Source organism: Sylvia atricapilla, chromosome 2 (assembly GCF_009819655.1).
Source record: "Sylvia atricapilla isolate bSylAtr1 chromosome 2, bSylAtr1.pri, whole genome shotgun sequence".
NCBI lineage: Eukaryota > Metazoa > Chordata > Aves > Passeriformes > Sylviidae > Sylvia > Sylvia atricapilla.
In genome coordinates this window covers 41,046,977-41,068,286 of record NC_089141.1, presented here as the reverse complement: position 1 = coordinate 41,068,286, position 21,310 = coordinate 41,046,977, and the positions used below count along the sequence as shown (strand labels likewise).

Here is a 21,310-nt window from a genome sequence, read left to right as displayed (position 1 = left end):
GCAGCAATTAGTAGCAAAACATATCTCTGTTAGGGCTTATAGGTGTTTCTGTGCTGTAACAGTAAGCACCTCCTTTTTGTTCTTTCCCTTTTAAATCCAACATGAAGTGTTACATCCCTAACTCTCACCTGCTGAAGAAAAGAAGCACTTCAGTACTTAAGTCTGTGGTATTGGAAGAGTAATGGTACTGAGAAGTGAATACTGCCTTTTCACAGAGGATTTTCTAATTTTTGTCACAAGCACCTATATGCATTTTTGCAGCAACAGCTTTAACAGACCTGTCATTTTTGAAGGTCAGTGATGAAACCAGATGTCTTCATTGCTATATTCTGTAAGGCCTTCCTCTGGAGCTTGCTTTGCCACAGCAGTAGAGAGGTCCTGCATTAACGTGAAATACCTGTTCATGGTTTCCTAGCAGTAATAGCTTGTAGTTATCTGTTGTGTCTGCCTGTGTACCAGCAGACCTGCTGCTGCCTCCCAGATGTTTCTGACTGAAGGCTGACATCTCCTGCAGCCTGCTCTTTAAATCACATCTGACTTTTGATTATTGATCACAAGAAGCTTAAATTATTGAAGTGATAGTTGCTTCAGTGACCTTTTTTCTGTGCCTTTTGGCAGGTGAAAATGACAAGAGTGACATTTCCAGTTGGCAAAGCTGTGTCTGGAGGAGGTGGTGGTGCAGGCAGCTGTCTGTTGCAAGTTGCCAAGTTGGGCTGGAAACTGAGCTCTTTCTTGTGTTTCCACTGCTGTCTTCCTTGGGAAATCTTTGTGGATGTAGCAATAATTGGAATATCGAGACTAGGAAAATAATCTAAGCATTCACAAAAGTGAGTGTGTTATTCAGACAGAGAATTGGTATAAAAGCATCAGAACTGCAAAGAAGGGTATGTTTAAGTTGCCTGGAGGTGAGCACTCACATAACCAGAGCTTTCTGTCTCTGAGCTTTGGGGTCATGGAAACTGAGAGGGTCATACATGCCATAGCAACCTTTCTGATAGTTGATTATGAAAACAGTTTAAACAGTGGAGTGGTTTGTATGACAGCATGGGAGATGATCCTGAAATTACAAAGAAAAGTTCATTGTAAATATTTTGAATGCCTTATGTTGGTGTCTGAAGGACTGGCTAGGTGTTAGATTTTTTTGAACTTTCCTAACAAGAAGCTGTTGCTGAAATTAAGTTTTTTCCACACTTCTTTTCCCCAAAGTGCACTTTTTCCCTTTGTTCCTTGTGCTTAAACTAGTAGCTTTGATGACCTTGCTAGAGTTTTGTAGGCAACTTGTAGGCTTGTTCTTCAGGAAGCTGCCCCGTGCTTATGGTGGGATTTATTTTGTGTCAGAGTGGTCCTGGAAGTGACTTTGCCTAGAGACTGGAGTGCAGGAGCAGGCCTGGGTGGGTAAGGTGGTGGGAACATGTGAGGGGCAGTGCAGAGAGAAGTGTGGGAATGGAGCCCTGCCCTTCAGTGGCAGGTGGCCAGGACAGAAGCTTAGCTGGTGCTATATTGAATGTTTTTGTCATACTGTAATGACCTGGCGTGCAGTAGATTTTCTTCTGGTTGCTTGTGGAGGAAAAGGGAGTCTTTCTTCTTTTGGATGAAGAAGTTGACTATTGAGTCATGGTGATTATCATTTAAGAACCAGAGATTGACCACAGTTATAGGTGGAAAATTTGCGAGGTCTTTGTAGTGCTGTGGAAAACTTCCCCTGGCCTTCATGAGAGCTGAAACAGTAAATAGAGTTGAGGTCAGGAAAGTGTTGGTCAGGGGGTTTCTGTGAGCTGAGGAGGGAATTTTTAGCTCTAGGTGACCTCCCTCCATTGCTTCTGGACATCCTTGAGGAACTGCTGTCTAACAAGCTCCATTTATTGTGTGACCCATAACTTGGCTGTTTGCAGTGTCTTTGGTATTTTCTGCTTCTTCCTGGTGTGGCATGATGTAATTTTTATAGCTTTTGGGTTTTGCATCTGCAGTGTATTACAGGCTGCTTTGGAGCAAATTTTATTCTTCATTTAGTAGATCATGTTGTCAGCTGCTGGGCAGGCTGGCCTTGATGACCTGCCTGATGGAAACCAGAAAGCACTTTCCTCGAACTTGGTTTCCTCCCACATTCAGATGGATCTGTGAAATTCAGACCCCTTTTGCCTATTTGTGGTAAAGACTGTAAAATTTGTCTCTTTTCAGCCATGGCAAACATTGCTGACATTGTGCTGTAGAATAATTACTGGTTTTACAGAACCTTAACAACAGACCTTGCAGAGTGCATTGCCAGCCTTAGACCTCACCTTGTTTTTGTTGCAAATGAGACCATGAGCAATTTTATTAGGGTGTTGCAGAAGTGTGTAGTGTAGCATGATGCTTGTCCTTCTTTGATAGGTTTTACCTCATTTGTAAAGGGGAAGGTATAAATTACTGGATATTGCTGTGGTATCATAAGTATTAATGAACCTTAATGTGAATTAAATGCTTGGACTCCTGTGGGTTGACAGATGAGAAACTATTAGAGTTGGTCCTCAGATAGAATGGTAGGTCTGACAGGAGAATTAATTAGTTTTTCTTTCTTTTTTTTTTTTTACATTTTATGACATGCTAGTATGCCCTGCAGCATTTGAAAAGAAAAGTAGAATATAGAGGTAAAATTTGAAGCCAATAAAGTAGTGTAGGCAGATTTTCCACCTCACTTCCACTTGAAGTAATTCTGTGTGTGTGTGAGGGGAAAGCATCACGAGCAGTAAAAATTGAATATTTTAATTTGAGGGAGCAAGATTTTAGAGATAGAAAGATTTAGAGGGTATTGCTGCTGACTTTGTAGTCTTGTGTTAAAATGATAATTTAGGTGAAATTATAGCTTCTTTCGTATTTTTAGATCTATAGGTAGTGTTCTTATTTTTAATTTTTTTTCTTTCTTTTTATTGCATAGATATATTATTAAGAATCTTCTATATTTTGTATCCTTGTTTGGGAGGCACAAACTTCCATCTGATGCTTTTGTTTGCCTTTCCCTTTTTAACAGCCTGGTGGTCAATCTGCCACTACACATTCATCTTGCCCATTCCTGTTTCATTTAGTATTGAGGAGACAGCAGTCTGTAGTCTGATGATGATTTCTAGTCAATCTGTTTTCTAAATGAGTATTTGTGTACTCCAGCCAAAATGATGATCCACCTCTTTCATTAGAATGATGTATCTCAATTACTTAAATACTTGCCTTCATTTCTTCTGCTTATTTTTAGATCTAATAAAAAGTATAAAAGCTCAGTTTGGGCCTTATTTATAACATTACCTCATTTTATGCAATGTTTATTTGTAGCTTTGGTAGCATGAAGAAAATAGTAATGTTATTTAAAATATACTCGTTATTATAGGAAATGCTAAGAGGCTAAATCTTCCATGACAGGCAGAGGCCATCTGCAATGAAGACATGTTGACAAGCTGATCTTGAGTGGCCTTTATTTGTGGCATTTATAGATTTATGGGCCTGAGAACTACAGAAGGGGTGGAAGGAAGCTGTTGACTCCAGTTGCAGTTCTTTCTCAACCAAAAGTGAAATGGAATATGTAGAAAAGCCTGCCCTTTTTTTCAGTCTACATCTTGGCAAATTGTTTTGTGTTTGCTTGTGGAGCAAACAAGTTTGGAGTCAGGGTTTGCTTTTTTTTTTCCATTTAGAACTATATTCAGGTTCCCTTTATCTCTACTGTTTCATCTGTGTCCAGTTATAAGCTGAAGTTTGGAGTCTGTGGCTTGTAGACATTTTGTGAGTTTCAAAGCTGAGGTTATTATCCTTTGCTCATCCAAAAATGTGGCATGTTTAGTTACTTTGTTTTAGTCAGGCCAGAATATTTTAAGACAAAAGGGCTATCATTGTCCAAATGGACTAGAGGAGAATATATCAATCTGATATATTTCTGCATGAATTTTCAAGTGTGTTGTCCCTGATGTCTTAGGGTGGCCAGGGTTACCTCTCTGTATCATGGAGAGGTTGCAGGAAACACACCAGCATTTTTTGGAGTCCTGGGTGGTTTTAGTGGTGCTGTGTTGTCCTTAACAGCTGTTTCACTATCACTGAATTGTAGTCCTGCTCATTCTTTTGTACTTTGTTTACTTCTAAACCAGAAAATGTTCTGATCTTGGAATAGATGTCTGAATGTGTTCTTAACTCATTCTTTCTTTATGCCTGCCTTTTGAATTTTAAGAAGTAACATTCACCTTTGTAGACTGTCAGCTTTATTCTATAGATGAAAATCTTAGTCTTGGTCTCTTTATTCAAGCTGATGTATACTATTTTTTTGTTTGTTTTACAATATTCCTTTGTTTAAAATCAAGAAGTCTGGGTAGCAGCTGTGCTTTGCTTGCATTTCAGTGTATTAGAAGTTTATCACATGGGGCTGCTAAGAAAGTAGACAAGGAAGGTTTAAAAGGGTGTTTTGTTTGAGAGCAGATATATAGTGGGCTTTTTTTTTTTTTTTTGTGTTGTGCCACTTTCAAAATGTTGTTTCCAATGTTCAAAAATACAACAGCAGTCCCATATTGGGAGTTAGCACTTCTAAAAAAACCAGTTTTTATCTTATTTAAAAACCTTTAATCTTTTTTTTTTTTTTTTTTTTTTTTTAATTTTTTTTTTTTAGCATGTATTTCTGTTCTTTCAACCCTTATAGTGTATTGGTCATCTTCCTGCAAGCATTGTTTTCTGTCAGGACAAAAAGCTTCAGATTTCCTTCTTGGCTATATCAAAAAAAGAGAAACTGCCCTCTGCTAGGGAGGTTACTGTCTTGTGCAGTGCACAGGCTTTTTTATTTGTTTGTTTTAAATATTGGTCTTTCTTAAACTTGTATGTGTTCTCTTGGCTTTTGTTTTGACAACACTTTCTGGTAGAAGTTGGTGTTTAAGGATAAGAATTCCAAACTCTACCTTTAGTTTTTGTTTTGATTTTAGTTGTTTCAAAAGAAACCCTTCAAATAAATAAAAACTCAAAAGCACATTAAAATTTGCAAGACTTATCTAACACAAAGTTAGGGTTGTAATAATATGAAGTAACATTCCTCCTATTTAGTCAGGGTATAGTGATATATAGCATATGATGTATGGGATAAAGAATTTCCTAAAGACAAGTTATACTTAAGTAAACTTGCTTCTTAAAGTCATGTTTATGCTGAACATAACAGATTGAACTTCAGACACTGAAAAAATAATTATTTCATTAGGCATTTCAAAGGCTTATAAAAATCCTTTTTAGAAATTGAAACTGCTTGCAGTGATAGTTATTTTTTCAGAAGAGGTAGTAAAAGTGTTTCTAGTTTTATTTCCATAACTAGAAAGGGAGGAACATTCTGAAGCCTGAAATGCTGTTCTCACCTTTGTGTGTGGTTGTGTCAGTGTGTGTCTGTAAGGAAACGCTACTGAGCTCCACCTGGTCATTTTTCTTCTCTGTTCATCTTAGGCCAAAATTAATTTTGAAAAGAAGGAGAGTTGCAAGCTGCTAAAGGATCTGCGAGGTGAAGGTACAGGGATGCCTGCTGATGTCAATGAACGTGTAGAGCCACTGGAAAAGGTGATGAAATTGTAAATAATTGAATTGGATAGTTACCTTTACAGAATGTATGAACAGAAGACTGAGGGCTTAAAGACCATCTTTAAATGCATCCCAATTTCTGATTTCTCTATGCTTTGATATTAGCTTTTTTTAAGGTAGAAATGATCTTTTATTCACCAGGAGGAAAAATTCTCTCATCCAATTCCAGCTTTAATTTCTACCAAATGCAGAAAAACAAGTACTGTCAGTGATAGACCCATGGGGAGAAATCTGGAGGATTCAAGGCTTCATAGCCGTCTCATTTGTGGTCATTCACAGGAGAAGCCTTAATGGAGCCTGTGAATATCACATCCTTTTAATGTGCAGATATTTCAACAGTGGAAAGACGTGTATTGATAATGTAGTGATACCTGAAGAAATGTGTTTATAAAATAAATGTAGTGTGGTAGAAATTACCTGTTTAGTTGTAGTGCCTTAGTTCCAATGGAAAAGATACTGAAAGGGGGAAGAAAAATTAATGATGGATGTGAGGTATGCCATCCCTGCCCCTACCACACCAGCCCATCCCTCCACCCACAGAAGAAAGAGAGGGTAGCAAAAATAAAAGGTATTTACATATTCTACTTTCAGTGCATTTTGGTGGGTAGGTTTTGGTTATTTTTTTGTATATGGGTGATTTGGTTTACTGGATCTTATTTACCTTTACTTGTAGGAACACTCTGTTCAGAAAAAAAAGAAAAAGGATAAGCATTCCAAAAAAGCTAAGAAGGAAAAAAAGAAAAGTAAGAAACAGAAATCTGAAAAGAAGGATGACTTACTTGATAGTTCCTCGGTAAGTAAGAAATTTTAAAATGATTCAAATTACAGTCTTAAAACTTGAACCATTTTAGTCCTTGTGGTTACGCATGGTTAGTAAAATTAAAGCTCATTCTTGTCATTTTCTGTTGGGAAAAATTGCGGCAAAATCAGTTTTAATGTGCTGAGTATTTAATCGATTTAAAATAGGCTGTTATGTGAGTGCTTGTGAATTTTATAATATTAAATTCACTCATTAGGAAATAAGGGACTTACAGTTTTTCTGCAGGGAGAAAATGAAAAAATCCTCATTCTGATATAGAGTGGAAAATTTCATAGATACCCTGTAGTCTGTGGTATATGATGGAAAGATGTGTTTAAAATTGCAAATGCTTGACTTAGATTTTAAGCATGAATTACCCCTGCCTTTTTTCACAGATGTTTAACCATGTACACTCCCAACAACCTGGGAGTTGTACATGGCTCTGAAGGACCTGTACGTTTGAATCTGTAAGGACATGTCTTCACACGGAGGGGCACTATGGCAAAGCAGTGCAGAGACTGCATTTGAAATCTGGGTGTTGCCTTCTGGCCACATTGTGGAAGACATCTTCCTAGCATTTTTGGTGCAAGTCAGGTGGCACTGTTAATTTTCAGAGTTGCTTTTATGGAGTGAAGGAATGTCCATTATAATGAGACTTATTTTTCAGGGGTTAATACCAGAAAGAAAACTATAATGTCACTATGAAAAGTAACTAAAGGCACATATGTCCCCCATTCTCCATGGGAGTCACCAAAACCCTTCCAATCACGACAGAGACTCCTAGGATGCAACACGGTCTTGGCTGTAACTTCTGTCCAAAGTCTTTTACTCCTAAGACAGGTTCATGTGAATAGCAAAGAAACTCTGTTTGATGAAGTCCTGTTGGATTCAAGTGAAAAATTTCAGTACACTGTTTGCAAGTGTAAGTGTAGGAAGCTGGATACAAAAATAGCAGGCAGTAGCATGTAGCGTGCTTTATATTGTGCTGTGTAACTGATATAACTTTATAAATGTGAAACATAGTTAGTAATGCATTTAGATTTTTTAAAACTTTGCTTTTGTTATGTTATAAGCCAAATTGGTTTTGATTTTGCTTTTATATTGACTCTTTTAATTTTAGCAGAATTATGCAAATGAACTGCCAGTGTGAGCTAGTGTTGTGTATTGCGATGTGCTCATGAAATGAAATGTTTCGATCACGATGGAACCATCTTCTATGGAAATACCAATATTTATTATCAATATTTTAAAATATTAAACAGTATTATATTAGTAATGCTGATCAGCATTAATTTTGATTATAAATATAATTGCTACATATTGCATGCTATCAAATAGTGTGTTAAGGTATTATTTTTATTCTTTACATTAAACTCTCTTTTTAGGATTCTTCAGTTGAATGGGTTGAGTCAAATGTGTCACAGTCGGATGACACAGAAGAGGCTTGGAAGGTCAACAAGCAACCAGATGCTGCAAAAGAACCTTCCCTGCAGGTGGGCAGGCTCACAGCTACTCCAGAGATGAATTCAGCTTGTGCAACGTGCCTAGGTTTCTTGGGAGCTCTTTTGCAGATTGTTGAGCAAAACCTATTTTACAGACAAGTGTCTTTGTTTAGCTGGATAAATGCTACTTCTGATTGGAAGACTTCTCTACCTAATAGTTCTTAGCATTTAACAAGGCACTACTCTTAATATTGCCCAGCACCAATTCCTTCTATCCGGTTTTGAGGCTCTTTCAAGTTAGTTTGATTTTCTTGAAGACATCATCTTAAAGGCTTTGACTAGACATGTTACCTTTTTCTTCATAATTTTTGTGGCTGTTCTACAGCTGAATAAATTGGCAGCTGGCCCTCAGTGACCTTGCTTGAGTGGGGGTTTGGACCAGATGAATACCAGAGGTCCCGTGCACATCCACATTTGTTGATGCGCATTGCTTGCTGATGTGGACACAGATATTATTGAATCACTTTGAGCCAGATCATTTTTCAGTTCCTTCTCTTTTATGGAGGAGATCTGAGAAATGGCATGTTGTTTCACCTCTGAAATTCTCTGGCATGTTGCCTAACATAATTTTTAGATAACAGAGACAAAGTGGCATATGGCATCTGTTCAGACTGACAACTCAGACTTGAACTCTGTTGAAGATAGGAAGATTCTTCTGCTAGGACATGTTTCAAAATAGATGTAATCTGGTCATTTTGGTTGCTATACTAGAATTGTAGAATTTAAAGAAATACTTGCTTTTATAGAGTAATTGCTTACAATGTGTATGTCACTGCTTGCTTTTGAGGCTTCAGGTTTTACCTGTATAAAGGTAGTAGATATATCTAGGCTTTTAATATGCTGCTTTTCTTTAGTCTAGTCATTTTAAAATCTTGGTCTGGCTTAGGTTTTGTAAATGCAGTCTTCTAGCTGTTATTGTGGGTACAGTTCACAGAATTTAGATGCATAACTGTTAAGTTTAAGGGTGCTGGTAGGGCCTGGGTATCTGAGTATGATCTGTGCTTAGATACTGACTGAAAATTTTGTATACACTAGAAGAGATGTAAGAGATCATGAGATTAGAATTAGCTAAATGAGATGTGCAGTATTTGTTTATGCTAATAATTAGTGGTCTGTACAAACTGCATGTTTACAAATGTCTTAAATACCATTGTAAATATGTGTTTCATATTACAGGGAGACATGAAATTTGTTTAAGTATTAAAAAATGGAAGATTAGGGTTCTTAAAATCATACTTGCTTTTCATTCAAGTATTTAGTATGTGTTTGTAGAACGTATATTGTTTATTGTTAGCAGCATTTGTCGGCAGTTGCACTGCTTTGGTTTGGCACATAAGCCATGTTTTTGTTGAAATTATGAACACTAATTCTTTGTGTTTATTTTAAAGAGAGAAGAGTGGATGAATTTAAACTTCATGTCATTGAAAACAACGTCAGTAGCAGCTGTGAAAGGTGAAAGACACAAAGATAAAGTATTGGAACGACAGAAAGCTCAAGAACTTGAGCAGGTAGGAGGAATTAATATCTTAATTTCTTTCTGCCTTTAGCTAAATTTTGTGTAATGAATAAAGTAATGAATTGGTTTAAACATGTAAGTCTTTATTGTTATTAAATCTAATGCCTGATGTGATAATGATTTTAATTAAATTGGTCTGTTTGGATGGAAGGCTTCATACGTCAGTCTTGTGGAGAAAAGCCTTTTAACTGTCTTCTAGGTAAGGAGAAAGCTACTTTTGTTGGTACTAAGTTCTGTTAGTAACAATGACAGACTGTTGGTCTGGCCTTCTCCATGGTGTGTGAAAGGAACACCATTGTTTAGTGTGGTAAAAGTTTACTTAAGTTACTGTATTAAAGTGTAGGGTACTGAGGCTAGTTTTTTCCTAAAGAAAGAACTCAGAGCAGTTGTTGCCTTCCATGTCTCAGCTGTTGGTGAACATATGGCTCATTTAGGGTCTGGCTGGAGAAAGTGTTACTGTCATTGAGTTAACTCTTTTTACATACAGTTGGTAGCTCCTTCATTTGTTCACTTATCTTGTTAAATGCTGTGTAGTCTGATCTGAAAACGTAATGACGGATCACTAGCTAATATTTCTTTGTCTTCATATCTCACAGCAGGCTTGCTTTTGCCATTAGATTTCCCAGTTAGCTGTGTTGTGCTTGGGAACCAGACTGACCTGGATCACTGTTCTGGTGTTCTTGTGTTCTTATGTAGTTATTGTGTTCTTATGTAGTTATTGTGTTCTTATGTAGTTATTGTGTTCTTTTGTTGTTAGTGTCTTTTGACAAGAGATTAATATTTTTAAAGTTTTTTTTCTCCATGATTTTTTTCCTGAACATTATTTCAGAGCTGTTGGAGGACCATTTAATGTGAACATCTTAAATCACCAGAATGTCAGCATGTATTATATGGTTAATGAAAATTTATATGTATTCTTAATCTTAGAAAAGAGTGATTTTTACAGACTCTCCCACACAGCTACTTGCTGTCCATGCAGGTTTATACTCCTGTGTTTTCTACACCAGAATGTCTGCTTTTTGCTTGGTACCCTAAACAAAGTGTACAACAGATGCTTAGACTATGAAAGCGATGGTAGAGAATTGACAATAAAACACAGAGTTCACACACAAGAGTCTCAAAATTTATCAGATATTCCATAAAATATGAACCCTATGCTATGCAGACATTAAAATTATTTCTGTTTTAGGCCATGCTGTCTGAGAGAGAACTCAATCCCTATTGGAAAGACGGTGGTACAGGTTTGCCACCAGAGAAGGATGAAGAAGCTTCTGTTAAGAAAGGTAAAGAGTAACTTCTAGTAATAACCTTAAATTTCTGTCTCCAGTTTCTGGACTTTGGGTTGTTAACAAATTACTCCTAATGTTGTTGTAACAGGATTGTAAATAATATATATATTATTAATAATATATGTAATGAAGTAAAATTTGGATGAAAATTCCATTGTGAATATTGGGTTAGTATCATAGTATGTTGTTTTGGAGAATTTCTCTTCACTGGATTTTAATCTTGAGTGGTTTGACCTTCAATATCCTTACAGAAATTCTCCATTTTCAACTAATTAAAGAAAAGCATGATTTAACCAAGACAAGATGAATTGTTGTCAACTCATTTGGTTCCTTTCGTTCCATTGCACAAATTACAGTTTTAAAGTATTCACCCACGGAAGTCTGAGTCACATCAAAATGAAGTACATTACAGATGCAGTTTGTAAAAAATAGTATTTCTGTAGCCTTTTCACTTTTTTCCTTACCCCAGGGTTATCCTGCTCATTTCCAGCAAACATAGAAATCAAAAACCTTTTCATAACGTCCAGAAGCATTTATTACGGGGTGAGAATGGTCCTTGTATTCTGTCAACGGAGTAGAGTGGGGTCGGTGCTTTTTGAGAGCCTTTCCCTGTGGACAGTCAGTCCCAGAAACCATTAGCCTCATGTCCGCTTTTAGGAGTCACAGAGATCAGAGATCTGTGAGAGCTGACAGGCATCAGTGAGTGTGTGTTCAAAATGTTAAGACCACTGTAAGCTTCTCACATGGGAAGCAGTGGGTTAATCATTCTATTTCTGAGAAAGGGAATTCACTTGTTTGTGTGTGAGGGTTATGCCCAAGAATGGACACAGAATGTGGGAACGACAGGAAGGTTCTTTAAAGCTGTAAAGAGACTCCACAACTTCTCATATGCCACTACTGTCTTGGAAGCTGCTTGTGATAAACTAGAGAAGCTTAAATTAAATGAGTGGTATTGCTGAGGTACAACCAGCATTAACTTATGAAAATATGTAATTGTATTTATGCTTTAATTCTGTTTTTCTTTAAATAGAAATAATTGAGATGTAAAACTACAACCTCTCATTGTTTTCTACTTTAGTTACAGTGGTAGAAGATGCTGGACTAAGTTGGCTGCGAAAATCATACCAAAGAATGAAGGAGCAGGCTGAGAGAGAGAAGCGAAATTTTGAGGAAATTGTAGCTGAGAGATACGGGGTAAGGATCTTCAGTTAAATTTGCTTCATACTAGTAGATGCTTGGAAGAGATTACTTTCATATAAAGGCACAAGTACTTAATGTGTTAAGTAAAACACGTGAGAAGAAGCAGGAAAAAACAGCCTCTGAAGCTTCTCCCAAGTGATGAGGGGTTTAAAGCTATCCAGCCTTTTATGTATTTTTCTTGTTAAATGTTTTTAATATGTGGAATCAGATAGCAAATTTTAAATACTTACACAATACCCCATGTTCATTCTTTCAGTCAGTGGAGATATTTCAGTCACGATTAGAAGAAGCTGAAGAAGCTGCATCCAAAAAGGAAAATTATCATAGGAGTGGAAAATGGAAGAAGACTGACTATTCAGAAAGCGAGAAAGAGAGGAAAGACAAGAAAGAACAGCATACTGAAAAGTCGACACGAGATGAAGATGACAGAAGCAGACACAGATTTGGGGGCTATACCAGGGAGAAGTATGGCAAGGAGTGCGTGCAGGAAGACAAGAGTTACAAAAGGGATGTGTCAAGAGCAAACCAGGAATGTGGACGCACTAGCACGGACTCAGTATCAAGGGGTTACAGCTCCAAAGCAGAAAAATACTCCAGTGAAAAACGAAATCAGGAAAAAAGTTCATCTCTAAGCAGCTTGAAACACAAATTTTTGAAGCCCTCTGAAGATGATTTAATGTCTTACAGTGCACCCAGAGACTCCAAGTTAAAGCAGTCCTCTTCCAAGGAGGATTCAGCTCGGAGCTCTTTGAGCAGCCGTTTTCAGAAACCTGGTGAGGATACTGCACGGTGGACCAAAACACACACAGAAGATAGCAATGAGAAATTAAAATCTGATCAAAAATCATCAGGTACTAGGGAACAAACTGATGGCAAAAGTTGGAAAAGAGCTCCAAGTGATGAAAAAGAGAAATCGCAACAGGAACACGCAGGCGATACTTCTGAGAAGAAACAGATTTTATCTGACAGTAAAACATCATCCTCTAGGTATATTTAACTTGCTTTTTATTTGCTGTATTTTCCATGGCAAGATATAAAAAAAGCTCTTTCTCCTTTTTGACAGTGTAAGCACTGATTATATCAGATCTCTTTATTTTGGAGGAGTATTGGCCTCCAGCTAAGGGCAGCTAGAAGAAGTAAGTTAAGCAGAAGTGGTGAACATCCCCTACCTGATCTGTCTCCTCAGCACATTTGAGAATTACTAATGATAGGTTATTTTCTGCTTCTTTCTAATGTTAGTTCACACTGCAGTAAAATTGGCCTCTTAGGCAAAAAAAACCTGCAAAATATCTTAACAGTCATTGAATTTATAAAATACAATCTTGAAACGTTAGAAAATGCTGACTAAAAACTGAAATAATTAATACAGCAGGGATAGGTTTGCCACTTGTGAGATGAGATCATATGCTGAAATAGTAGCATATGAAAAATAGTAGAAAGTACTTAATAGAAAGTGCATTTTTTGTGTTGAAGAGGAAGCATTAATAGAAGTGGCAAAGGAAACACAAACTTGATCGGCAGCAGGAATTTAATTTTCTGTGACTTGCTATTGAGAGAGACCAGGGAGAGAAGTAAGGAGAGGTGGTCAGACAAGATGGAGAGAACTGACCTTGTGCTCTGCTGAAGGCCTCCTGTTGTCCAGTAGCAGCAGCTTGCTGGTTCTTCCAGTGATTTGGCTAGTGTGGTTGTTACTATGAATCCTTTCTTTGAGAACTTTCCAATAATTTGTAGCATGTGCAGAAGTATTTTAGAGTCAGGGTGATTTTATTTAATTGCTTGGGTAAGCTGAATAAGTAAATATTCTTGGTTGGAGTATGTAAGAAGAATGATATAATTTGGTTGAAAAAAGCATTTAATGAAATATGATCAAATATAATTCCTTCATTCTTGTATGTTTATGACAGTTATTTGCAGAAAAAGCTTCTTATAGCAGGGTTATGAAGTATTTATTTTATTTATAATTATTCCTACATGTAGTATACTTATATACCTCATAGGTATTTCCAAAGAAAAAATGTACCTTAATGAGTACTCCATGACTAATCAGAAAGAGGCGTCTTAGTCTACACAGTTATTTTTATTTTGTATGTTGGGTATTTTTTCCAGATTTTACTTGATATACTTTTATAGAAGCCAATGAAATTTGACTTTTCATTGATAGCAAAAATGTAAATTATTTACATGATGTTCACTTAATCTGTTTCTTTTTTTAAAGCATGAGCTTGAGTACAAGTCATGGCAGGAGTAGTTCCACATTCTGGCCTGACTAGTTTGTACTCACTATGTCCCATTCATAAGTGTTTGTCATGTTTTGTTTTATTGTTTATTTTATTGTTTGCCTAGTGCTATTTTGCTGGAAAATGAGAACTATATTTTTATAGTTGTTTTGATTACTCTGAAAAAATGATCTGGTAGCATTAAACCTGGGATATATGAAACATTAGACATTCAAATTTAATGATCCTTTTTCTTCTCCAACATATTGCCCCGACAGTTGTTGCACTGAAGTGCCTGGTGTTTACCAGTTAAATGCTCTTTGTAAACTTCTGATTAGAATGATCCGTGGCGTGTCTGAAGTGAAGCCTATGAGACTTCCTCACCTCTTGAGTCCTGGTTTGTTCATGACTTTGTTCAGGTACAAGGTCTGCAGAATCCACAGTTGTTTCCTGCCTGCAGGAGTGGAGGTGGGGTGGAAGGTGTGGAGCTGGTTGTTGCTTTGTGTGCATGGTGTGTTGACCCCAGCAAGCAGCTAAGCACATCCCAGCTGCTTGCTCATTCTCACTCCTGCAGAGGAGAGGCAATTTGACGAGTGAAGGAAGGGGACAATGTGGTACAAAGGCAGTCAGTCCCTCACTGCCTCCCATGAGCAGACTGATGCCCAACTAGTTTTTGAGCAGCAGCAACTTTGGAAAGACTGCTCTCTCCAGGCTTTATTTGTTGGGCATGACATTATGTAGCCTGGAAAGCCCTTTGGCCTGTTTGGCTGTCCTGGCTGTGACCCCTCCCTAAGCCTCTGCTCACTCCAGCCTGCTTGCTGGGCATGCACAGCGAGAACCAGAGAAAGTCTTGAGGCTGTGTAAGCAGCTGCCAAAACACTGCTGTGTTTTCAGCACTGTCTCCAGAGAAATTCAAAGCACGGCACCAGAGGGGATGCTGGTCACTAACTAATGAGTGGTTTAGGGTTGCTCAAAGAGTCACCATCTAAGGTATTAGCAAAAGTAATGTAATTTTAATATAAATCTATAAAAGTCATAAAAATGAGACTTAACAAAGTTTGGTGGTCGATTTCACTCTATTATTTACTACATGAATGAAACACATAAAGGAAAACTGAGTTAAAATTGATTTAGAATGTTTTACGCAGAGTCTGAAGACACAAAAGTATTAGGGGGACCCTTCCATTCAGTCACAAGGTATTAAGCAGACCCTTGCTTCGAAACTCCTGATGGAGCTTAGATGTGGCTAGGTCCAATCTTTGTCTCAGACTTGATCAGTTTATATGTCAAGGATTACATCTGTAATTAATTAGGATCACCTGAAGAACCACTGTCCAAGATATCATCAAGATGTGATCTTAGTAAGATGTTGTAAAAGTATCAGTTCACCACAGGTGAAATTTTTACATGGCTTCTGATATAGCAGTCTGAACATATTTAGAGTTTTAAGAGGAATCACAAGATTTTAGCAGTACTTAATTATTGACTAATGTAACATTTATATAGTGAGTCAGTAGGATCTTCTACAATCACAACAGTGACAATTATAGGTCTGAGATTGCAACATTCATACTCTACTTGCTATAAAGTATTTTAATTCACATGTGTATGCACATGGACAAAAATATATATATGGATAGAAGTGTATAAATGCATAAATATATATATGTGAATATATAAAAAATGCCTGTTAAGAGTTCCTCTTGAGTTCAGTGAAATCCGTCAAATGTATTGGAATTTATCAACAAGCAGGAGTTGAGCCTCAAGGAGTGGAGGGTTTCAGCCCAGGTCCCCTTTTCAGCTTTCTGTGATGGTGCTGTAATCTTTGCAAACTTGGGAGTTGGTGAGTTCTGAGAGGTGTCCGACACTGGCACAGCCCACTGTGGTCTAGGAGAGCTGAGAGGGCCTCACATTGTACAGATTTTGTGGGGATGTTTGTGGGGTCATAACGTGCTGGGCTGCAGTCATCAGTACATTTATATCCTGGCCACAATCTGGTTCAGTCACTGGAATTTTGAAAATTCCCGTAGCGATGGTACTGTTCCATTCACTCAGGCTGTGGTTCATGTGAGTAATGATCAGAGGCTGCCAGGGTCTGACTGAGTATTTCTGTCTTTGTTCCCACTGAGGCAGCACCAGCAATTCTGGGTGTGGACAGTGTGCTCTCACCTTAGCCTGGCAAGAGTTCCTGCTACAGTCAAGGGATACTTCATTGGTCCACAAAGGCCAAAGCATAACAGGAATTCCTGGGATTGCAGAATGGCCTGGGAAGTGGAGAGCTAGGCAGAGTGTGGAAGAAAATGCACCACCGCAATGCTGTGGCAAAAATAAATTCCATCCCATCCAGCCAGCCATAGTAAAATATGTAATCTTTGAATAGAAGTTAGGGATACCATTTCCTCAGTACTGTTTTCTTCAAAGAAGCAGCAAAGAAGCAGCTACTCTTTCCAGTCCCTTTTCTCTCTCTCTTTTTATTTTTTTTTCCTTTTTTTTGTGAAATAATGGTGATTCACTTTTTTTAGTTGGAGGTACAAAAACAGTAACTACTTTTGAACTGCCACATTTACTAAGTGCAATGGTAATTGTAACTGGACAAAGCTGCAAATTTTGGGAAATGAGATTGTGTGCGGAAGTGGTTTACTCGCTCAAGTTCAAAGAATTCAATTATTATGATAGAAAAGATAATTGTTTTCCTCATAGAAGCAAACTAGATGTAGAAACTGGTCAGCTGGTATTTTCTTTTGCATGTGTTTTCCGTTCTGGTGCTGTTAAACCCAATTGTGCATCGTCTTTGATATTTTAATCATATTTCTTAGCCAATGCAATTACTAAGCTGACTCATTAGTAAAGTGGGGATTACTTAGGCCTGCAAAACCATGTAGCCTCTGCTTATTTACATAACTTATTTCCAAGTTCTTCTAAAATGACTTCTTAACTCCTGAGATTTTGTGTGTTTTGAAATAGTGAATAACCTGTCTTCCTGTTTCCTTCAGTCAGAAGTAGTTTTTTTTTTTTTCCTTATATTGTGTTTTGTAGAAGATTCTGGCTTTTGGAACATTTCAGGTTTGGATATGTGCAGTAAATACCTTTTGAGAGTAGTTTATAAGCTGCTGCTTTCTTTTTCTTCTTCAAGTTTCAAGACTTGTAATACATGTACTCTTTTGGTAGTGTTGTCAATCACAAAACGTAAATCTTTGAGGTGAAGGCTTGAATTAATAGGTGTTGCCAGTTCAGTTCCTCATCTCTCATGCTGGAAATATGGCTTTTAAATTTTACCTTTTCTGAAGCACAGAGAAAATTTCTTCAGCCTATAAATCAAAGTGTTTTGGACAGTTATGACACAGGTTAATTAAAAGTGCTGATTGGATGTCCAAGGGATCTCCCCTTAATGGAAAAGTCCATCAGCTAGTGTTTGCTGGAAGTCACACTTAATAATGTGACTGCTTCAGAGTTTGAGACAAGATAAAAAGCAAATCAAAACAATGTCTCAAGTCTCAAAAAGTTCAGACAATAATTCAAGCACTAGAATCACTTTTAAAAAAAGCATGCAGGAATTAATAAACACCTTTAGCTCCCTTTTCTGAAGTAGTCTGCCTTTGAAAGATACAGCATAAGGAAAAGTGGGAACATAATCTTTGAATGTTTTGTTTCTGGTGAAATTAAAGTAAATTCTGCTGAGTTTTGGGGATTTGTGTTGGGCATCTTGAGAATGAAAACAGGCAACTTCAGTTTTCTCAGGACTGGAGAGATCTGGTGCTTAACAAGGACACAATCTTCAAGGATTTCTTCAAATCCTACAGGGTTTAACCATATCAATTAGTGAGTGAATTCTCTCTCTAACAGCAGGAACCAATATCATAACTGTACTCTTTTGTATCTTTTGTGTTAGATATTTTACTTTTAGAGTTAATTTGTTTTAGTCTTTACTAGGGTCAGAGAACAAGAGCCAAACTTACTTGATTCCTCTTTGCAGTATTTCTTGGAGTCCTTATTTAATAAATATCGTAAAAATTTATAGTCTAAGTTTTTATTATTAACATTAAGGTACAATGCTCTTTATTACCAGCTGTGGCTTCTCTAGGGGGACTTCATATTTTAAAATGGTACCAGTTAATTTTCCATGGAGACTCTACTGTATCAGCTATAACATATTCAGATACAAAGATTGTACTGTGAGCAGATAAATATGGGGAAAAAAGTAATTTTCAAGAGGCAGAAGATCGTTTGACAAACAGAATAACTCAGAAATAGGTGATTTTGCAGAAGCTGAGAAGTAAAAGTATGGCCAAAGCCAGAAAGAAGAATTAGAGTGGGTTAAAATAACACTTTCTATTTCTCTTTCCCTTGTTTTTTTCCTGCGTATACCTGCTACTGACTCTTGACTGTTTTTTCCTGCTGGGAAAATGTTCATAGATAGTACTTTTAATTTTGAATTGATCTCAAAAGTAAAAGGAAGCAAACCTCATAAAACTTTTATTTGAGCTCTTTTTCAGAGTCCTTGGCAACTTCTGTCTGCAAATACATTTTTATAACATGTTGATTTCAGTTATTTTGCCAATAGAAGCACATGTACAAGTGCTTAGTAGTATGCTTATCATAGTTAGTTACACAGGTGAATATTGCCCTGTTTTTCTGTGGCTTTAGTGCAGCTGGTGTTTTACAGATCATCAAAGAATGAGCCACTTCGGGTCCTTAGTGAAGAGGAGATGAACAAACTGGGAGCAAGGATTGTGAAAGCAGAACTCATGGGAGACACGGTAATGGCTGTGAAAAAATGTCATGATTTACTGCAATTTTTCTTCAAAGCTCACAGGGATTTAATTGTTTGGGTTTTTTTTTTTTAAAGGGTATTGATTAAAGCAAATAAAGACTTTCAAAATTGGGTAGGATTTGAAGATACTGCTTTTTCAGTAATTTCTGCTTTAAACACGATAGTTCGTAGACTAGAACAGAGGATTCAGGACCCTGGGCTTTTTAGGTTAAACAGCATATCAAAAACCAGTTGTTTGCTGCCCTTTTTATAGTATTTATTGTCTTTTCATGAAAAATGGAGCAGGTGAAAACTACAAAGCCCCCTGTCTTTGTTACAAGGTAATCAGTGTTTGGAGTTTTACTTATTTCATCAGCTTTGTCACAATTAGGTGCTTGTGGTCCATAGCTCTGCTGTATAAGCAGGCTTATCAATTATGAAATGGAAATTGTAAAACTGAAAGGCATAGCATATGCCGTTGCAGCCAGCTCTGCACTGAGAACAGCTGTGGAATGCTTTGTGGTCCTGCCCTGATTGAGGTTGGTCTGTGGAGCTGGGAGAAACAGCTGCATATTTAATGTGGCTTGTTTCAGCCAGCTCCCTGGTGGAACAAGAATTTCACTCTTTTGCAACACTAAATTGGAAGTTTATGTATTTTATTTATTACATTAAACATGGCTATAACGAGTTAATTCCCTTCAGTAGTACTGTCTGGAAGTTTCAGTTATAACAAGGTCAGAGTCTGTTAGTTATTAGTCTATGTTTTTCAAGTGCTTGGCTCTGAATAGCTGCTCTTAAGGAACTATTTTCATATTTTTTAGAAGCAAGTGCTATCACTGTGGGATTTTGTATTTATTTTTTAAAGATTAATATTTACTGCACCTATTTAGTTTGCCTCTTGTGGCATAATATTTGCAGCAAAGTCTGCATCTTTAAGAAATAATAAATATTTATTTATAGTAATATATAAAACATGTTATGTCTCCAAGTGGTAAATTAACATTTCTCAAGAGCTATTTATTCTTTGATTTGTGAAAAGTTTAAGTATGTTTTGTCATTATTACTGGACTAGGACATTGTATTGATCCTTGTTAAAGCCCCTATCAGATAAATCAAATTTTTGAAGGAGGAAAGAAATACTTTCTTTTCAAACCAGTTTTATGTTATGAATTCTTTTTCCACAGACTTTAGACATAGATGTGGGTATGTAGCTTTAAACATTTGAACAGCAGTACCTTATCTAGAAATCCTGTCCATTTTAAATGTTATTAGCTTCAAAGGTGAATGAAAAGTGACTTGAAGCAATGTGTTTCCTACTAAGGTATAGTATGAATGATTTAAATAGATGTGTCTATATGTTAATCTCTAGTTTTCTTAGTTAATACTGAAAAACATACACTAGTGGGGAAAAATATGTTTATGAAAGTAATTGTATGATAGGTTTGTGAGGGACTGGTGTAGTGTGAGCTATCTATACATTAGTTTACTAAAGTACTGGGGAGGTGAAGGTTTTTCAAAGACTGGTGGAGAGCAGCAAAAACTTGTAAACTAACGTCTTTTTCTGGTACTGCTCAGTTTCAGTAGCATTGCCTAAACAAAACTTTGGGCACAAATCTGGCCTTTTTTTTTTTCAATCTGATAGGAACTGAATGCAAGGGATTTGATGAAAAATATACACATATTCTATGGGGAGAGTGTCATTAATTTAATATTCTGTTGTTTTGACCGAAATCATGTGGCAGAAAACAGTACTACAATTTTATTACTATTTTTATATATACAGTTTTTTATAGATGCACTCTGAATCAAGTTCTAAAAGTTTAAAAAAACCCAAACTAAAACCAAACAGCAGCAGTTTAAATAATAAAATTGCTAATATAATATATATAATAGCCTTGTCATTTTAAATATTTTTCTTGGTCTTTCTCTAATCAAATTGAAGCTGCAGCTTGTTTAAGCAAGTTCATCCCCACACACCTCAACAGATGGTTATGTAACAGTATGTCCTGGTGGCTGGAGCTTGAGGTTGGCCATGTGGGCCAAATTAATTCTGAATCGATTTTTGTTACTGATTTGCTGCCTGGTGTTGATCAAATGACCTAATTTTGGGGTGGCAAGTATGGGCAGGATGGTTGGAGTCCAATTAATGAAACTGGCAGAGGGCTTAGAGCATAAATGGTTCTATTACTTTACAGGTTGATAGGCTGGCAATTCCTAGCAATCCATGATATTTTGAAATACTTGTATTTAGTTAATAGTCAGATGGATAAGGAACCAGGAGCATTCAAAACCAATTTGAACAAGACTGTAAACAGTTCTTTTTTTCTATGTCTTGTACATTTTAATTCTCAAAATAAGGTCTGAAGTGCAAAGTTGGACATGGAATGTAGAGAGATGTGATACTTCATAGCAAAAATTTCTGAGAGATACTTCCCTAGACCCATAGAGCTGATGTATGTGTGTAAACATATGAATG

General features: G+C 36.9%; 1 protein-coding gene across 2 annotated transcripts in view; it reads left to right on the top strand.

Annotated features, from left to right (window-relative positions):
• CWF19L2 (CWF19 like cell cycle control factor 2) overlaps positions 1–21,310 on the top strand; it is a 60,238-nt gene that overhangs the window by 4,294 nt on the left and 34,634 nt on the right. For both annotated transcript variants that reach the window (XM_066313004.1, XM_066313003.1), the window contains exons 2-9: positions 5,431–5,541; positions 6,236–6,355; positions 7,747–7,854; positions 9,252–9,371; positions 10,569–10,662; positions 11,747–11,862; positions 12,125–12,855; positions 18,748–18,841. In XM_066313004.1, coding sequence (XP_066169101.1) covers positions 5,500–5,541; positions 6,236–6,355; positions 7,747–7,854; positions 9,252–9,371; positions 10,569–10,662; positions 11,747–11,862; positions 12,125–12,855; positions 18,748–18,841 — 1,425 coding nt within the window. In that variant the 5' untranslated portion in view covers positions 5,431–5,499. The remainder of the gene's footprint in view (positions 1–5,430; positions 5,542–6,235; positions 6,356–7,746; positions 7,855–9,251; positions 9,372–10,568; positions 10,663–11,746; positions 11,863–12,124; positions 12,856–18,747; positions 18,842–21,310) is intronic.